General features: G+C 37.8%; 2 protein-coding genes and 1 pseudogene across 2 annotated transcripts; 1 reads left to right on the top strand and 2 right to left on the bottom strand.

Annotated features, from left to right (window-relative positions):
- Nucleotides 1-3882: 3882 nt before the first annotated feature.
- Nucleotides 3883-4752, bottom strand: LOC116408298 (annotated as a pseudogene).
- Nucleotide 4753: 1 nt separating this feature from the next.
- On the bottom strand, nt 4754-5829 carry LOC116411984. The gene is made up of 2 exons (XM_031904700.1): nt 4814-5829; nt 4754-4758 (listed from the first exon to the last, which is right to left on the bottom strand). Exons 1-2 carry the CDS (start codon nt 5673-5675, stop codon nt 4754-4756), a joined length of 867 nt encoding a protein of 288 aa, XP_031760560.1. The 5' UTR covers nt 5676-5829.
- Nucleotides 5830-10678: 4849 nt separating this feature from the next.
- Nucleotides 10679-17563, top strand: fgg (fibrinogen gamma chain). Its single transcript, XM_002933478.5, has 9 exons — nt 10679-10838; nt 11510-11557; nt 11648-11831; nt 12070-12160; nt 12824-12954; nt 13610-13743; nt 15002-15186; nt 15542-15819; nt 17071-17563. Exons 1-9 carry the CDS (start codon nt 10770-10772, stop codon nt 17265-17267), a joined length of 1317 nt encoding a protein of 438 aa, XP_002933524.1. The 5' UTR covers nt 10679-10769; the 3' UTR covers nt 17268-17563.
- Nucleotides 17564-18567: the final 1004 nt, after the last annotated feature.

Below are 18567 nucleotides of genomic sequence, written 5' to 3' on the forward strand. Positions count from 1 at the left end.
ACAGCTTTTTCCCCCCAAAATTCCAGTATTATTTTTCTCTCCAGGTCAAGTTGCACTTAACACAACAAATTGCATTTATATCCAGTATTTGGCATGAGAGTCACGTGTGTACCCAATGCTGCACCAGTTGATGCAGGGTGCTAATGGAACCCTGGAGCTTCTGCAGCAGTGATTGATTCGAACAGGGTCGGACTGGGGTGTGCAAGGCCCAACGGAACTGCCACAAGAGCATCTCACTACATCCCTTCTCTTGTGTCTCCATATATTCCTGGCCAACCCCTCCATTCCTCTCAGAGTCATCACCTGGTAGCATCACAAGGCCCAACGGAACTGTTACCCCAAGGGCCCCCCACACTACTTCTGGGGCTCCTGCCACAAGAGCAGCTCACTACATCCTTTCTCTTGTGTCTCCATGTATTCCTGGCCAACCCCTCCAATCCTCTCAGAGTCATCACCTGGTAGCATCACACTCACATAACATTTGACCCAGTTTGGTTCTGGCACTGCAGTGACAACCATGGAGAGATTAGTTGCCCACAATAAATCTCTGCTACCTGGGCGACTAATCCAAAATGCTTTTCCACCAGCAACAAAGAGAATCGCCAGTGCAAAGGCATACATGTTGATTCATTTTTCTGAAGTTGCGCAAAGTTTCCTCCTGCAGGCAACTGTCACCCAACTTTGGAAAAACAAAGCAACACATATGCCTTTCCACTGGTGATTCCCTTTGTTGGTGGTGGAAAGGCATTCCAGAGAGATTAGTTACCCGCAGTAGCAGATATTTATCTCAGGGGACTAATCTCTCTTTGGGGCATTAGCCTAAATAAAAATATACATTCCCATATTAAAACAAAAGAATCATGGTAGCTATTATTGATCGTTGCTATTGGCAACTGCATTTGTTTAAATTAGCCCCATCATTTACAAGAACAGAACAATTTTGTCTTCTTTGGCTGAAAGTTGAACTTATTGATTATAAGTCAAGTGTACCGGAAGCATTTCATAACATTTCATTAAAACTACATTAATGACCTTTTCCAGTACCCAGTGTGCTCCTTGTCTCCTTTCCTATTAAACAAACACTGTTTGGTGTTAAACTCATTGTTTGCTTGTGATATGCTAAAACATGCATTAGTATCCTTCGTTTATTTTGTCTTGAATTTGTCTGATTTCATAATACGCAGTAAATATTTGACTGGAACTTATCTTATTTTGTAATCCGCAGTGCATCTACCTTTGTTTAACTAGTGGAGTTCAGTAATCCAACATTCAAGGTAACAGGTGGATAATGCCAGACCTGTAAGATCTACTTCTTTTGCAAAAATATGTATGTTTACTAATGGGCTCTTGTAGAACAGAGAATGTAACCATAAGATGGGGTATTATGGAACACAAAGAAAAATGATGCACGTGTTTTTGGAATCTCTCCAAAAATATTACTGCATAGAAGAAAAAAAATAACACTCTGGGAAAGTGCTTCAGACTTTTGCGCATATATCATTATAGTAAAAATACTTATGTGAGCTAAAATATGTGGGGATGACCCCACAAAAGACCTCACAAAAGCAACAATGCATGTGAATGAATAGACTCCTATCTGCCAAAATGGCCTGAATAGGGAGATCATTACTGTGAAAGAATTCTCCAACGCTAAAGTGCAACCCTTAGAGCAGGGATCCCCAACCTTTTTTTACCGGTAAGCCACATTCAAATGTAAAAAGACTTGGAGAGAAACACAAGCATGAAACATGTTCCTGGGGTGCCAAATAATGACCGTGATTGGCTATTTGGTAGCCCCTATATGGACTGGCAGCCTACAGGAGAATCTGTTTGGCAGTACATCTGGTTTTTATGCAACCAAATCTTGGTTGCAAGAATTTTAAAATAAGCACTTGCTTTAAGGCCACTGAGAGCAACATCCAAGGGGTTGGGGTGCAACATGTTACTCACGACCCACTGGTTGGGGATCACTGCCTTAGAGCCTGTTCACAAAGAGCACTAGTACTTCTATGCACTGCAAATACAGCATGTGATCTGCACTGGATTGATAATCTTATGCAATGCACAGACTATTGCACTTGCACACGCAAAGGAAGCCCTGAGTTTACCCCTGTTTTGAATTTTGGTTGCATCCTGTGTTTACATGGTCCTACTTGCACACCGTGATTGATGTAGGGTACGCCCACATGCATTCCCCAGGTAAATGATGTGCGTGACAGCAAGCACTTATACATTGCACGTACTGTATATTTTTGTGCTCCATCTGTAAGGGGCAAATTCCACTGAACAGTTCTAGACACAGCACACATAGATAAAACATGGCAATCTTTGCCAGTTTCCTACACCTTGTTGCTTTCTCCCTTTATTAGTAAGTCCTTTTTAGCTTCTGTTATTAGGATAAACAGCAGATTATGACAATAAAATAATAGTTTTTTCCTGTGATTTCTTTAATTTATTAATGTATTAGTTCAATGCATAGGGCTTGTGATGAACAAATGTTTGTTATTTCTTACACAATGGGGAAAAGTCTGAAATTAAAAGTAAATTTACATTCTGATTCCAGTTCAAAACAAATTACCTGTTCACAGAGAAACCTCTATATCATGAGCCAATTCCTATCTGAAAAACTATGAAAGGCTGCAGCTGGGGGAAGGATGGGTTTGTTTATAGACAGACTTCTCAGTGGGCTGTTGATTGCTTCGATTGTGTCAGTTTTGCCCTGTTTCTTGCAAGTAATAACAAAACAACAGAAAAAAAGGATTTTGAGCACACGCCCTACAGTCCTACAGAAATATATACAGTAATGTTATATAATGTGACAAATATGTTTTCGATCCAATATACTGACTTGTTAAGAATCAACAAAACATACTCATACCCAACCAAACAGAGTAGGGATCATTTACTTTCACAAGTTCAGTAAACAAAGTGCAATTTTGAGCGTAGTTGCCATGTATTTTTCCCATAATGCAGCATTTCCCCCACAAAATTCCATTATTGTTGCGCTCTCAACAAATTGCGCTGATTTCCAGTATTTGGCATGAGAGTGACATGTGCACCTGCTTCTTTAGATGCTGCACCAGTAGATGCAAGACGCTGAGGGAACCCTGAAGCTACTGCCAGGTCAGAAACAGTGATCGATTCAAACAGGGTTGGAATCGCCAGGGGCCTCCCACACCCCCCCATGCCACCGACCCACTCACCCATCACCATCCCCTTAAACCCTCCACTCATGCACTTTATACTTACTTTTGCTGCAATTGGGGAAAGGAGCGCAATGGGAGAGCAATGGGGGAGGGAAGGCAGGGATTGGGTCTGGGTTGGTTGGTTTTTCCTGTTGTCCTGCTGGCCCAGTCCAGCCTTGGATTTGGAGAAGAAGGCAGGAGAAAGACAGAGGCTGTGAGTGCAACTATACCGAATTGCAAGGAGAGCATTTTGATGCAAGTACCTTCAATGAATCGTGTTGGTAGTGGCCTTAATGATCACATGTAATTAAATGTTAAAAGATTTGAAGATAAAGCAACATCCATAAAATGGAGAACACCATAGGGTAGGTAGTGTAACCAATGATGATAATGGCCACATGCATATTGCCCTTCCAGGCTTTAACACATATTATGTCATCATCATGCAGCCAAAACTTAGAGCTCACAACCTTGGCATTGGCTGGTTTCCTATTAGCCTAATCCTTTCTCAAGTCTACATTCCCTACACTACTGACAGACAGATTAGTTGATTACCTCTTCAAGCACTGCAGAGAACACATAAGCTTGTTTATCATTTAACCAAAACCAATAGAGTCTGCTTGTAAGAGGCTCATATAGGCACTCTGCTCGCAAGAGACTCATGCTTTTCTTTTTTTAAACAAATGCCCGATGAATCAAAACGAGATAGCACTTCTCTAAGGCAGTCAGCCAGTATACTTTCAGATGGCCCCATTAGCAGAACATCATCAAAATACACCAGGAATGCTGGAATATTCCTGGTGCAGTTGAAATCCCAAACTGGAGGCGCTTTACCCTGAATGCACCCCGATGGGTAAAAATAGTCTGGGCATCTGCAGAAGTTTCATCCACCAACAACTGTTGGTATGCCTGGGCAAGATCAAGTTTTGCAAAAACCTTGCCACCAGCTAGTGCGGATAACAGTTGATTCACAGCAGGCACAGGATATGGATGCTGATTAACAGCTTTAATTAAAGAGTCTCACATCACCATTAGGCTTAAGAACTGGCACAATCGGGGTTGCCCATTGTGTGTGTGTCACTGGCTCAAAGACCCCTTGTGCTGTGAGATGTTTAAGTTCAGCTTCAATTTTTGGACGTAAAGCATATGGCACAGATCTGGCTTTCATGTGTATGGGTGAGATTGCAGGGTCTAATCTAAGTGACACAGGTGGACCCTTGTAAGTGCCTAGTTCATCTGCAAAAACTTGTGGAAATTCCTCAATGATCTTCATTACTGATCCCCCAGTGACAACATGGATGCCTTGGATGCTGATCTTTAATGGAGAGAACCAGTTCCTTCCCAAAAGGCTTTTTTTAATACCTTTGGCAACAATCAGGGGTAACATTCCGCTGAATGTGTTGTACTGAACACTCACATCACAACTTCCAAGAAGCTCAACAGACTGCCCATTATAGTCACGGAGTGTGCACCCTGGCTTTGATAATGTGGGAGGATTGTGAGGGAACAGTTTATCAAATAATTCAGAGCTTATTATGGTAAATGCGGCTCCTGAGTCAATCTCCATTTCACACTGATCACCATGTAAAAAACATTTGCAGTAATTTCAGAGTTTACGGGGCCCTTACTGTTGACACGTTGGATATGATACAGCTGGTTGACCTCTGTTCCAGTGGCTGCCCCTTTATTTGTTGGTAATTTTTTATGTGAAAACTTTGCATAATCACTTTGTTTTTCCTGATTAACCCTTGCTTTGCAAACACGTATTACATGGCCTTTCTTCTTGCAGTAATGACAGACAGCATTCTTAAAAGGGCATACAGAGCGTCTATGCTGACCACCACATCCAATACATGGTGTAAATGGTGATGCATTTGTTGCAAAATAGTCTTTTGGTTTGTTGTTTTGAAAATGAATGTCATTTCCCTGTTTGGAGGATATGGTGTGCACACTGGTTGCTGTATGATGAATTTCCTTAGTGTGTAAAAGTGCAGTTTCTGCAGCCAAGGCCTTCTCCTGCGCAGCTGCAAGTGTCAGGTTAGGCTCAGCGAGAAGCCGGCGCTGCAAGGCCTCATTCTGAATCCCACAGACTAATTGATCTCTCAGCATATCATTTAGGAACTCTCCAAACTGGCAATGCTCTGCTATGTGCCGTAATTCTGCAATATAGGTAGAAATTGTTTCATCTGCTCTTTGGTTTCTTTTGTGGAAGTGAAATCTCTGTATAATGACAGATGGTGTTGGAGAAAAATGTGCCTTTAACATTGCTAGTAACTTCTCATAAGTCTTTGTTTTTGGAGAGGCCGGGGCAGTGAGTGAGCGGATGACTGCAAATGTTTTAGGCCCACAGACAGTCAGTAGCACTGCCCTCTTTTGCTCAGGGTTAGCTATTGTGTTTGCTTCTAGGAAGTAAGAAAGTCTCTCTGCATATGAGTCCCAAGAAGAAGGGTCACTTACATCAAATTCCTCCATGTGTCCCAGGGTAGCCATGTCTGCAGTGGATCTGAAGTTTGTCCTGTGAGTTCTCTTTTCTGCACTTTTCCTATTCTGCTGCTCTGTCCAGACAGCAGAGTTCTAATCCTCGTCGCCACAAAAAGTGTTGGGTTCACAGTGGAGTTGTGCAGGACTCAATGGTAATGCTTAAACAACTTATTTATTAGAGCTGCAACATGGCAAACTATATACAGACATTGCAAGTAGGAAGTATATCTAACCATAGAGAACAAGAAGAAGTTAAGCTAGATAACACATTGTAGCTGAGCTAACATTTAGGCATGCAGCTCCCTCTAGTGGTACACAACACTTTTTATACTGTACTTACCACACTAGCCTAATGTTCAAGCATCTCAATAGCAATAATGATCCAGGACTTCAAACCTGTCACAGGAGTTCCCCATCTTGGAAAGTGTCTGCGACACTCACATGATCAGTGTGCTCTGACATTTATATTTTATACAGTATATACAGTGTATTGGCATCTAAATCTCAACGAATTCCAACAATCAAAATAGGAGCCATTAAACCAAGGACCACTGAGCCAATGTGGTCCATGATCAATCAAACCTACCCAATCGACACCTGCCTGATTTTTGGTCAGATATCCATTGGGGAAGCCTGTTAGAGGGGCCCATACACAGGCAGATAAATTACCAAATCGTTCTTGAGTTTTTACCCCACCCACACAGATAAAACAATACAAAATTTACGGGCAACTTCAGGTCACAGATAAGCGTTCTAAGGGATAAAGCAATCTAAGGAGAAAGCTAATAGTTATGACTAATATTGTGCATTTTCAGCACAGTGATGTGTTGCAATGCATCAACCCATGTATGATGCAATTATTACCGGAAGAAATGCAAGGTGAAGGTGTAGGTAGTGTGGCTGCTGTGTACCAAGTGTGTATTGAAGCATCCCACGACAAAAAGGGCAGTGAAATTGCAAACCCAAGGCTTAAACAAATAGAGATAAAGAAATATTTGCAGTACCGTTATCATTGTGTACTGTGCATTACCGAAAACAACTTATCATGTACAATGATGCTTAACTCTGCCAACTCTTTGCTAACTGCATGAGATGTTCTTTCAGTAAACTGAGCTTTCTAGTTATTGGGTTTTTGGGCAAAAGATCCCATACCTGTTATTTTAAAACCCCTGTTTTTAATGATTGTATTTTCGATTGTTGCTTATTATTACATTTTCTTTCATAATGGACACCCCCTTTAAATGCTATAAAATACAAATAGACAGCAAGAAGAGGTCCTCTACACTCACCCATTATCAATATATATATATATATATATATATGCAGCAGCGTAAGCAGCACACCATAAGTCTGAGATGATGCCTGGGTGCTCGTGCTTGTGCTCGTTATATATCCCTGATGAAAGTCCCAGTATGGGACTGAAACGTTGGATCTAATAAACCTAAAGTTTTTTCTTTATTTTTGGACATGTGTACAAAGTTCCTGTGAGTGCCGTCATTCGTATGAAATACATTTACAATTACCACATGAGCACCCAGGCATCATCTCAGACTTATGGTGTGCTGGTTACGCTGCTGCATATATATATATATATATATATATATATATATTGATAATGGGTGAGTGTAGAGGACCTCTTCTTGCTGTCTGTTTGTATTTTATAGCATTTAAAGGGGGTGTCCATTATGAAAGAAAATGTAATACTAAGCAACAATCCAAAATACAATCATTAAAAACAGGGGTTTTAAAATAACAGGTATGGGATCTTTTGCCCAAAACTGACTGAAACTGATCTTTGAGAAAGGTGCTAGTAAGGACTGAAACTTCAATATTCTTGTGCAATGTGCTCACAATAAAGAAAGTTGAATTTTAATAGGGTGTGCAAGTCTGAAAGCTTTTTTTATATAACTTATTTGACTGAGCACCCTGCCACGTGAACTGGATGCATTGGAGTGCAGACACTCAAAAGACTTATGGTTTAAAATTTAGTGGTGGGAAAACAAATTGTGTACCTTCCCCTCACTTCTTTCGAAGAATTATGCTCACAAACAACCCCTGTGAATCATGCAATTTCTATACTATATCAGTTACTTATTACCAACAAAAACTCTACCTTACCTAAATTTACCAAGAAGTGGTAGAAGGAGCTACAAATCCTACTTACAGGAGACCAGTGGGGAAATTGTTTTATCTCGCACACAAATTCTCTATAGCATGTAAAGCTCAAGAGACAAACTATAAAATAATTTTGAGATGGTATAAATGTCCTGAAATCTTACATAAAATTTACCCCACGGTCACAGACCAGTATTGGAGATGTGGGAATGAAGTAGGGACTCCCTTACACATTTGGTGATCATGTCATTTACTGATCCCATTTTGGGAACAAATATTCAAGGTAACTCTTGTACAGGCCTAGAGCTGAAACCAGATCCCTCAATAGGCATCTTATCAATCCTCCCGGGCTCAGTTATCAAATATAAGAGGTCACTCTTAGGGTACTGCCTAGGGGCTGCCAGGACAGTGATATCTGTCACTCCCCCAACTATAAGTGAATGGGTTAAAGAGATGGGAAATGTTATGCGAATGGAGGAACTGCTTAGCAATGTCCAAGGGACACCATACAAGTTTGTACCGACGTGGTCACCATGGGTCCTATTTCTAGAAACATATAAAGATGAATAAATGACATCAGACTAGAGGAATTAATATTATAGAAAGAGGATATAAATAAAAAGGTCAAATATCAACTGATGAAGATGTTAAAAGGTTAATAACGGAGCGACTGAGCAACTCCAAGTTCTGTTTTCCCTATTACTGATACCCTTTCCTTTTCTTTCTCTGGTTTTACTTTTATTTTGTTTCCTTCTCAATACTATTCCAGATAATATTACTGCAATAATGGCAGCAACAGGAGACACCACTGCTAAAGTATAATTAAAGTATAATAAAAGAACACTATAACTAACTTAGATAGCTCTAAAGTAGATTGATACAGAAATCTTTATTTTTTTGTACGGTTATAAACAACTTAAATATGCTTGATTTGTTCTGACACGTGAAGTGTCCACTGTCCCTACTGGTGAAAATTCTCCAGCTTTGATATGTACTGTTTGCATATAAAACTGAAAATAAAGAATATACAAAAAAAATGTAGTGGTGGGCACAACGTCTCCGTTTATACAGGAGAAGTGGCCAGCTCCATGATGTAGCTCCCACTCTTCCGAGCTACAGTCAGGTGATCCAAGTGGAGCCAATGGAAGGGCAACAATTTGGTGGTAGTCCCTTTGTTAAATGCATATTGGAGCAGTAGAATTCTTAATGAATCAGATAAAAGTGAGTAGGACTGACTAGAGGGGGATGACTCTGACATAGTTGGCCAGCTTGAAGTATTTTTCAAAATATGGACAAACAATCCTTGTTTTGGGAGGACATTTCTTGGTAGCTGTCCAGATTGACTTAATGTCCTAAATATATATTTATAGATAGATAGATAGATAGATAATGGGTGAGTGCAGAGGACCTCTTGTTGCTGTCTATTATAAATTGTGTGGTCACAGCCTCATTGCACCCCTGTCTAATGGTTTCAGATGGTGAGCACAACTCCCTTTTTTGCTATAATAAAAATACAGCTCCTGCAGACCCCTGCAGCAAATTAGCAAAAGGCATGTATGTGACCTAGTTGTTCACTCTACCAAGCCTGGTACAAACACTGGCATATTACACCAATAAAAGTGTTTTGTGCTCCTTATTATATTTTGCTGGAGTGCCCATTTCTAGCAATTACATAAAGGGTCCTATGCCAGGCTACCACCAGAAGTCATGAATCTGCATACAACTTAACCCTATGTTATAAGTCCACTGCCTACCCAGCCTGAGGAGTGGGTACTGTCAAATACAAGAGCCCCAATTTAAATAAATCGCTTGTCTAATTGGACCTAACCCACTCAGGCCACACCCCTGTTGGTTCGTGATTTTAGAATGACAGTTATTGGGTTCATTTTCAGTTTCATTTACAATGTTCCTTTTGTTAGCCCTTTCAAAAACATTTCCATGTGCTCTGTAATCATATAGGTTGGAAAGAATGGCTGGTTAACTTTCCCATGTGAAAATACTAATAGACAAAGCTTGAAATTTGGTGAATAAAGTACCCAAAGGTCAAGTGCTTTTATGCAGGTCATGTAACGCAGAGGTGACTTCTAATTTCCTCATATTTTACAGGGGGGACTTTATTTATTATAATATACACGTTTTACATCACTAAGCTCTCATTATAAGTGATGACATCACTAAGCACTGTTTATAAGGATATCATTTACCATTTGGTCCCATAGGGAAATGACTAAACTCTATATTATAAGATTATAATCACAAGTCTATACCAGTATTTAGAACCATCAGAGTAGGTGTTTCCAAAAAGGGTTTATTTTGGGAGAAGGGCAGGTATTTCCGTTAAACACCACCCCAAGAGGGAGCCCTTGCACCATAAAATAATCTACAAGCAGATCTATGAGAAAGCCCTAGTAATAAAAGCTCAGTAATATCACTTCTTTTCACAAAAAAAATTTAAATTGAATAGTAAAAACAGTGATATTTCTTGTTTTATGTCACCAAACTGTGACATAAAACATGACCTTTCAATAATCTGCTGTTCAACTAGAGGGCTTCAGGTAATTTTAACCTGCATTGCCAGTGTTCTTACATTGCACTGGGCCACTTCTCCTTGCCTGACTTCAGGGGTATTTCCAAAAGTCCTGGTAAGCATTTCCTTAGTTTCAGCTATAAACAAATAACAGTCTGGATATATAGAACACGCAGAGCACAGGAGATAATCGGCTAGGTACCCAGTTTGGTCCACATCTCACTCCAGACAGAAAAGAGTTAATGTTCCCTCTTATGTTCAATGTGTCATATGTTCTTTGCTGCTGAGGGTCACCGCCTCTGTAGAACCTCCCCTGCTGCCCTTTTTGTTTACCTTTGAGCAACTCCTGACCACTATTTCTTGTGCTACCTGTGAGCACATAAAACTGCAGGAACCTGCAAGTTTTGCTTCATTTCAAATTTTTTAATCAAGAAGGTGCAGGGGACATTGGACCTGCCATAATGACCAGATTACACAAGCAAGGATTACTGCTCCTCCAGTCCTTAGCCCTCTTGTCTAGTGCCTTTGGTGTGAGTATAAGTATCTCAGCATATACTTACAAACAGATTTAAGATTCTACGCAAGGTCAGAAAGATAGGTAATAGCCATAATTTGCCTGAACCACATGTTTTTAGTTTAATATATTTATTTGATAATCAAATATCCAAATAAATGAAGACAGGTTGATTGGCTTGTGATTAAATTGCCCATAGTGTGTGTGAATGATGTATACTCTCTGTAAAGTGCTGTGTGAAATGGGTTGGCACTATATAAATAGCAGATAATAATATTAAATGATGCATTTTGACTGCTTATTTTAAAGAGCCTTTGTAAAATGTTCTTAATGTATTTATCTCATTTCATTTCAAAAGTCATTATTTTATCATAAGGGTAAGATACGCTAAATATATATAATTATCTTAATAAGGAGGGTTCTATATGTTTGCCTTATTACTCAGAATATGCATGTTAGATATTTTATATACAAGTCAATTAAATATGGACCACAGCAATAGTTTAACTTCCGGCACAAGCTGTTTCTCCTTTTCTCTACTGAGTGTGGGTGAGCTGGATAAGAAAATACAGTGCCTTCTATCTGTATGTTTTACAGGTAACATAACTAGATACACTATGAAGAGAATTTGTTGCCTACAGAACATTATATTAACTATTAAACAGCCTATTCCTTTTTTTCCTACAGAATATTTTACCAAACACAGACAACTGCTGCATCTTGGATGAACGTTTTGTAAGTTAACAAAACCCCATCATTATTAAAGAAGTCCTATAGACTGATTTTTGTTGAAATAATAAATACATGCTTTTCCTTATGTTTCAGGGAGAGTACTGTCCTACAACCTGTGGCATTTCTGATTTCTTAAACAAATACCAAGAAAATGTTGATACAGACTTGCAGTACCTTGAAAACCTTTTAGTTCAAATCAATAATTCCACAAGTGAAACTACCATAATAGTAGATCATGTAATCGGATCTGGGCAAAAACCTGTGACATCGACACCTAGTAAGGAATATCTCTCAGTGTGTATGATATATGCCTCATATGTAACATAGCCGCAGGGTTGATAAGCTTGTAGGACCCCGGCTGTTGTAAATTGTAGTTTCCAGCATCCTTAGCTCAGATTTGTAGTTCTTCTGAAGCTGGTGCACACATGTTTAGCATTTCTGCTCTAAATAAATATTTTTTACTGTTTGTTTGCCCTTTGGAACTTTTATTTATGTTTGTCATCTATTTATATTAGCCATAGATCCTGTGACTCAAAAATCCAAAAACATGTTGGATGAAATTACAAGATATGAAAAAACTATTGTCCAGTATGAAGAAAATATACAGTAGGTATTTCACATTTACTTTGTACTGTTATTGTTACTTACAAACACAAGCAGTTCATAGATAACACTGGATCAGACTGCAAGACAGCAGATGCCTGTCAAGGTTTTTTGTGCTGGGGCAGCTTTGTGCAGTTTACCGTTAATATTGCATTTGAGTGGTATGGGATCCCTTATCCAGAAACCAAGTATCAGAAAAGTTCCAAATTACTGGAAGGCCATCTCCCATTTTTAAAAAGATTTTCTCTTTTTTCTGTAATAATAAAACAGTAGCTTGTACTTGTTCCTAACTTAGCTGTATGAATCCATATTGGTGACAAAACAAATGTTCTATGTAATAATAAAACAGTAGCTTGTGCTTGTTCCTAACTTAGCTGTATGAATCCATATTGGTGACAAAACAAATGTTCTATGTAATAATAAAACAGTAGCTTGTACTTGTTCCTAACTTAGCTGTATGAATCCATATTGGTGACAAAACAAATGTTCTGTAATAATAAAACAGTAGCTTGTACTTGATGCAAAATAAGCTGCATAAATCCATATTGGTGGGTGGATAACCATAATGGGTTTATTTTATGTTTAAATGATAACATTAAGGTTGATTTGAAGGTTGGATTAGGTAACGATTGGTAGATAAACTCAAAATTCTTACTGTGTCCACAGATACCTGCAAGAAGTATATTCTTCAAATCAAAATAAGATTTTCCTGCTTAAACAGAAAATAGCAAATCTGGAATTACAATGCCAGCAGCCTTGTCGAGATACAGTTCAAATACAGGAATTCACAGGAAAAGGTAAAATTTGAAAAAAGGATTGTTTAACATTCAAAATGTAAGATAGCACAGCATGTTTTATTTTTAAAGCCAGCTCATATCTCATTATTAAGTACAGAGGAAGTGGAAAAATAACATGCAATTAAGTTATGAATATTACAAATTAATATATACATAAAGGAAAGGCTGCTCCTCTCTGCCTGCATTTGTATTTAGATGGAGTGAAGCCGTGGTCCCACCGGTGTGTATATAGTGAGTAATGAACCCCCTATTGTAAAATATGAGGATATAATAAGTCACCATAAAAAAGGATGAGGCCATAGGCCAAGTGTTTTAATAAAGGTCATGGAACTTTGAGGTGACTTTTAATATCTTAATATTTTACAACAGGGGGCACATAACATATTATAATACACAAGCTTCAGTGAGTCATTTATAAGGATATAATTAATAGGTTATTCGTGGCTCTTGTGTATTATATATAAATACAGCCCTGATATTATGTACATAGGTACATATGTATCATATGCAGGAGAGTGCTTGAAAAACTGTTATATTAAGTACATACAAACATGTAATGTATTTAATATAACTATAAACCAATATATGATGTTAAATTGAAAACTTGAAACTAAAAGAAAAAAATATTGATAGCAAAATTTTGGATTTTTTACAGACTGTCAAGAAGTTGCTAACAAGGGTGCAAGGGTTAGCGGTCTCTACTACATAAAACCTCTAAAAGCCAAGCAGCAGTTCCTGGTGTACTGTGAAATTGAACCATCAGGCAGTGCATGGACAGTTTTTCAAAGGGTAAGTTCCTACCTAAAAGTTTATAAAGTAAATGGACATATAAAACTCTCCTTTTACAACTGTGGTGTACAGTGATACAGTAATCAAAATGATGTGAATCACTGCATGAGTGTCACCAAAATTGCGCTAGTGCTAATTTTTAAAATGATTGAGTATGTAGAGCTGCTTAGGGTAACTTAGGGTGTACCATTATATTATATGTAGATATAATTTTTCTCTCCATAGTTACAACAGAGCAGGAAATGTTTTAATGGTATTTAAATTCCAGAAAAAAAGTTACCAAAATGGTTCTAGATTTTCCTTCTAGCAAATATCAGATTAGTGAGTGCCATCTTTTATACCCGTTTGTTGTACAACCTCCTAGTAGTGTTTCCCTGACAGAAGGTATATAATGTGCCACAGCCAATAGGTATGTAATGTGCCACAGTCAATTGCTGCCAAATGGCTAGAAAAATGATAGGTTCATAGTTATAGTTTGGGGTCCAGGATGTTGAAGCAGACCTTTATTGCAAATGTCTGCTAAGTGTTACTCTGGTCTTATGAGAGTTCTTCCACCAAAGTGTAGTCTGGGCTGGACCTTTTATGGAATTTAGTAGCAGGAGAGAAGGGCCCTCTTGTAAACTCTTGTTCCCATTTATTGTATATCACTGTGGAATATGTTGGTGCTTTATAGATCATGTTAATAATAATAATTACATTCATGGCTGGAATTAGATAAAGCCTAATTATAAGACTGAATAATATTATGCAATATGTGAAAAATTCATATTTGTTTAACTTATTGTATTACACAGTAGAATAAAAACTGATCATATACTTATTCTTCAGCAAGCCATATTTTGCAACTTTTTTTTCCATCTCTAATTTTATTAAATAAATTTTATTAAATAAATAAAATATTGTATTACACAGTAGAATAAAAACTGATCATATACTTATTCTTCAGCAAGCCATATTTTGCAACTTTTTTTTCCATCTCTAATTTTATTAAAAATTATAGAATTATAAATGAATAAATATATAACTAATTATGGAATTTCATAGCTGTAAGATGTACAGTATGATAAAACATTATAAAGCAATTGAATCACATTATCCTCACTATACTGAATTATCCCCGAGTTCAGTAAGTGTTTGGTATAGATAATAAAAAATAAACTTTCTTATTTAATCATATTTAAATGCTGTTTCTAATAAACCTGCTACAAACGACTTATATAGTAAAAGTATTAATCATTTTCTTTTAACTTTTCCTCAGAGACTTGATGGCAGTGTGGATTTCCATAAGAACTGGAACCAGTATAAAGAAGGTTTTGGATATCTGTCACCCAACGACAAGACTGAGTTCTGGCTTGGCAATGAAAAAATACATCTAATAAGCACCCAATCTGCCATCCCATATGTTATGAGGATTGAGTTAGAAGACTGGAGTAATCAAAAGAGGTAAACCATCAGTTATTTTTCCAATTTTCCATTCCCACAAGTAAAGTCTTTTCTTCCTGTATTCTTTTTGACACAAACTCCAGGCAAATTCCAATTCTGTCCATTACTTACAATATTTTTTCTGAATTCTTTTTCCGTACCTGGTGCCCATCTTCCCTCCTGGAAGCTCTCCTTTTCTTTCTCTCCTTATTTCTCTCTCTTCTGTTGTCTCCCTTGTTTTTCTTTCTCTCTGTTCCTCTCCCTGCATCCTCTCTATTACCACTTACAGTATATGGTTTAAATAGGCTTATATTTGCACATTAATCTAAATACAATTCCAACAAGTTTAGATTGTACTTTATACTTTTCTCTGTAGCACAGCAGATTATTCCACATTCAGAGTGGGTTCAGAAAAGGATAATTATCGTTTCACTTACGCATACTTCATTGGTGGTGATGCTGGCGATGCCTTTGATGGATTTGATTTTGGAGATGATCCAAGTGACAAGTTCTTCACATCTCACAATGGAATGCAGTTCAGTACTTATGACAGAGATAATGACAAATTTGAAGGAAACTGTGCTGAGCAAGATGGGTCTGGTTGGTGGATGAACCGATGCCATGCTGCCCACCTCAATGGAAAATACTATCAAGGTAATATGCTATTTAGATATTAAAACACTTGTAATGATAAAACTGTGACTGGTTGTAAGGGCTTTGCGCAAGTTTAATTATTCACTAAAGCATGATTATCAGGTAACATTAATGGACCTTATGACTTTTATTTTGATTTTTTCTCTCTGATCATTGAAAAAAGGATAATTTCCCAATATTACAAAAATCTATTCAAATCTGATATAAATTTCCTTTACACCTTGAAGCATTTTGCATTCCTAAACTTCTTAAGGTCGGCAGGAGTCATGGGAAGTGTACTGATAAAAGGCTTAATTGTTGTGCATACAGACAACTGAGCTGCTGCGTAGATTAATATATCAATCATAACAATGTATACTGAGGGGAAAGTACCCAGAAAGCACCCCAGTCTATGGGTGTGTGAAGTCAGATTCAAAAAAGATAAAATAATAAAAGTTAAAAAGATAAGCCTAACGCATTTTGTGCCTATTGGAGCACTTATGCGTTTTTAACTTTTATTATTTTTGCTTTTTCACTTTTGGGAACCCACATTTGTTTTCACTTAGTACACACTCCCTACTACCTGTGTGTCCTCTGTAATTCTGGATTATATAACTATAGCAACAGCATCATGTAATTATGATCACTAGAGGAGCTGTTGATCCTTTCATCTATATAGTATAATGTGCCTCAGTTAAAGTGAGCAGTGTGGCAGGTTCCAGCCATATTGCTATATGAATACTTGCAAATACAGAATGTATTGTGTATACAGGAGAATATGTTTCACAATTTGTTGGTGATCATAAGGGTTTTTTTTTTTTTTAAACCTTTCACTCTTTAGGGGACATTCCCCCCCCCCCCCCCCCCCCCCCGGAGAAATGGCTGTGCTGTGCACCCTGCAGCAGATAAAATATAAAGCGGAGGTACACAGCGCAGTATTAGGGGGTGCAAACCAGCCCTGTGTACCCCTGCTGTTTCCCAACTTGACAGCACCATAGATTAGAGCCAGGACTATAGAAAAACAGCAAATTCTTGTAGCATATGTTGGTTTGACAAAAAAATGTTCTCTTCCCATTTATCATTATTTGTATCCATTACACATAAAGAAAGCCCATACAAATTAGAGGTTTTGAAAAACCTGTTTTTCAAGGTTTGCTACTTTAATGTACTTTATTTCCTTTGATGCAGAAACCAACTATTTATAAATGAATGAAAAATGAAATACAAATTGTGTATAAATGTATGGCCTAATACCTTCTATTGTTCTTGCAGGTGGTTCATACACTGAGGCAGACAGCGGAACTAGTGGCTATGACAATGGTATTATCTGGGCTACCTGGCGAAGCAGGTGGTACTCCATGAAGTCAGTGACAATGAAAATGATTCCCCTAAACAGATATGGAGCAGAGGGACAGCAGACTTTGGGTGGCTCAAAGAAGTCTGACTTTGAGAACAGAGGAGACTTTTAAAATTGCAGTTTTAGGATTCTTTTTTCATACTTTAATGTCATACTTTATAGATTCCATTCACAACAAGTTTTTAAATAAAAATAAACCATTCTACACAGTTGTTTTCTTAGTTTTGCTAAGACTGGCAAAATTATCCAGATTTCATTTTAACCTTTTACACACTGGCTAGGAATAGGATCATCCGTTTGTCATTCACATAGGTTAACCTAGCCGGAAAAGGTAAATCCTATTGCTTGGCATTCTGTATGTATTTGCATTTTTGCTTTTATACAATTAATAAAAATGATCTATTTAAAGAGATTCAGTTATTAGAATAAAATAATAAATATATGTATACCTGTGTAATTAGTTAAAGAAAGAAGCACTAAATTCAAGATCACAGAAGGCATTTGGTATAAATAGCAATGTGCAACACACGAGAGTTAGTGATGAGCAAACTTTTTAAAATAATAAAAAAAAAAATATTACAATAATAAATACAAAAAATAATAGCAATAAATAATGAAAAAAACCCATATATCTTTAGCTAGTGCACCTATAATAACCTTGGCCCCTGTACCTTGAGAGAGTTCCCGTTACAGGTGGCCATGTTGGACCAAACGCATGTGCATTATGAGCATGTAATTCTCTTGAGGCATGATCAAGGGATGTGCCAATTGATCTATGTCACATGCAAGCACATAACAAGCAAGATGGGGCACTGGCTCATTATGCACATGTCTGCTCCCCACTGAAACTTTCTCCTGGTGCCACAGTGCTCAATAGGGGGTTTTCCTTTGAAAAATACTATGGATTCTCCCATCCATAGTGCAGGCTCTGTTAGCCCACACCTTTGGTGGGGGAAACAATTTTTTAAGAGACAGGTGCAGTTCAATGCTTTTAAACACAGGATCACTGATCTTCAAGATTGCTTGTGCTTTTCAGCATTATCAATCTTTAAGGAAACCCTGCATGAGTTTCCTAACTAACGCAGGGTTTCAGGCCTAAATAGTCTGGCAATTTGCGTACTTTTACCTTAACAGGTTTTTGGAACGAGGAAAAACATTGGCACCTAAAAATTATTGAATTTGCAAGCTTTTTTTTTTTAAGGTGCACTTTTTATTTCTAAATTACACTGTTTACATAGCAAATAATTCACTCTTGTTGTGTAGGCGCCATCTCAGTGCATTGTGCCTAAGTCAGAGCTTTCAGAAGGAGCCAGCGCTACACATTAGAACTGCTTTCAGATCACCTATTGTTTCTCCTACTCCCATGTTACTGGAGGAGTCCCAAGCCAAAGTTGGATTTCTTACTATTGAGT

Source organism: Xenopus tropicalis, chromosome 1 (genome assembly GCF_000004195.4).
Source record: "Xenopus tropicalis strain Nigerian chromosome 1, UCB_Xtro_10.0, whole genome shotgun sequence".
NCBI lineage: Eukaryota > Metazoa > Chordata > Amphibia > Anura > Pipidae > Xenopus > Xenopus tropicalis.

Excerpts from the sequence above, each read along its gene's own strand:
- LOC116411984 (XM_031904700.1), bottom strand. The coding sequence starts at position 5,675 with ATGGCTACCCTGGGACACATGGAGGAATTTGATGTAAGTGACCCTTCT.
- fgg (XM_002933478.5), top strand. The coding sequence starts at position 10,770 with ATGACCAGATTACACAAGCAAGGATTACTGCTCCTCCAGTCCTTAGCC. Across the intron at positions 10,839-11,509 it reads TCTTGTCTAGTGCCTTTGGT|AATATTTTACCAAACACAGA; the intron begins GTGAGTATAAGT and ends TTTTTCCTACAG. Across the intron at positions 12,955-13,609 it reads ACAGGAATTCACAGGAAAAG|ACTGTCAAGAAGTTGCTAAC; the intron begins GTAAAATTTGAA and ends GATTTTTTACAG.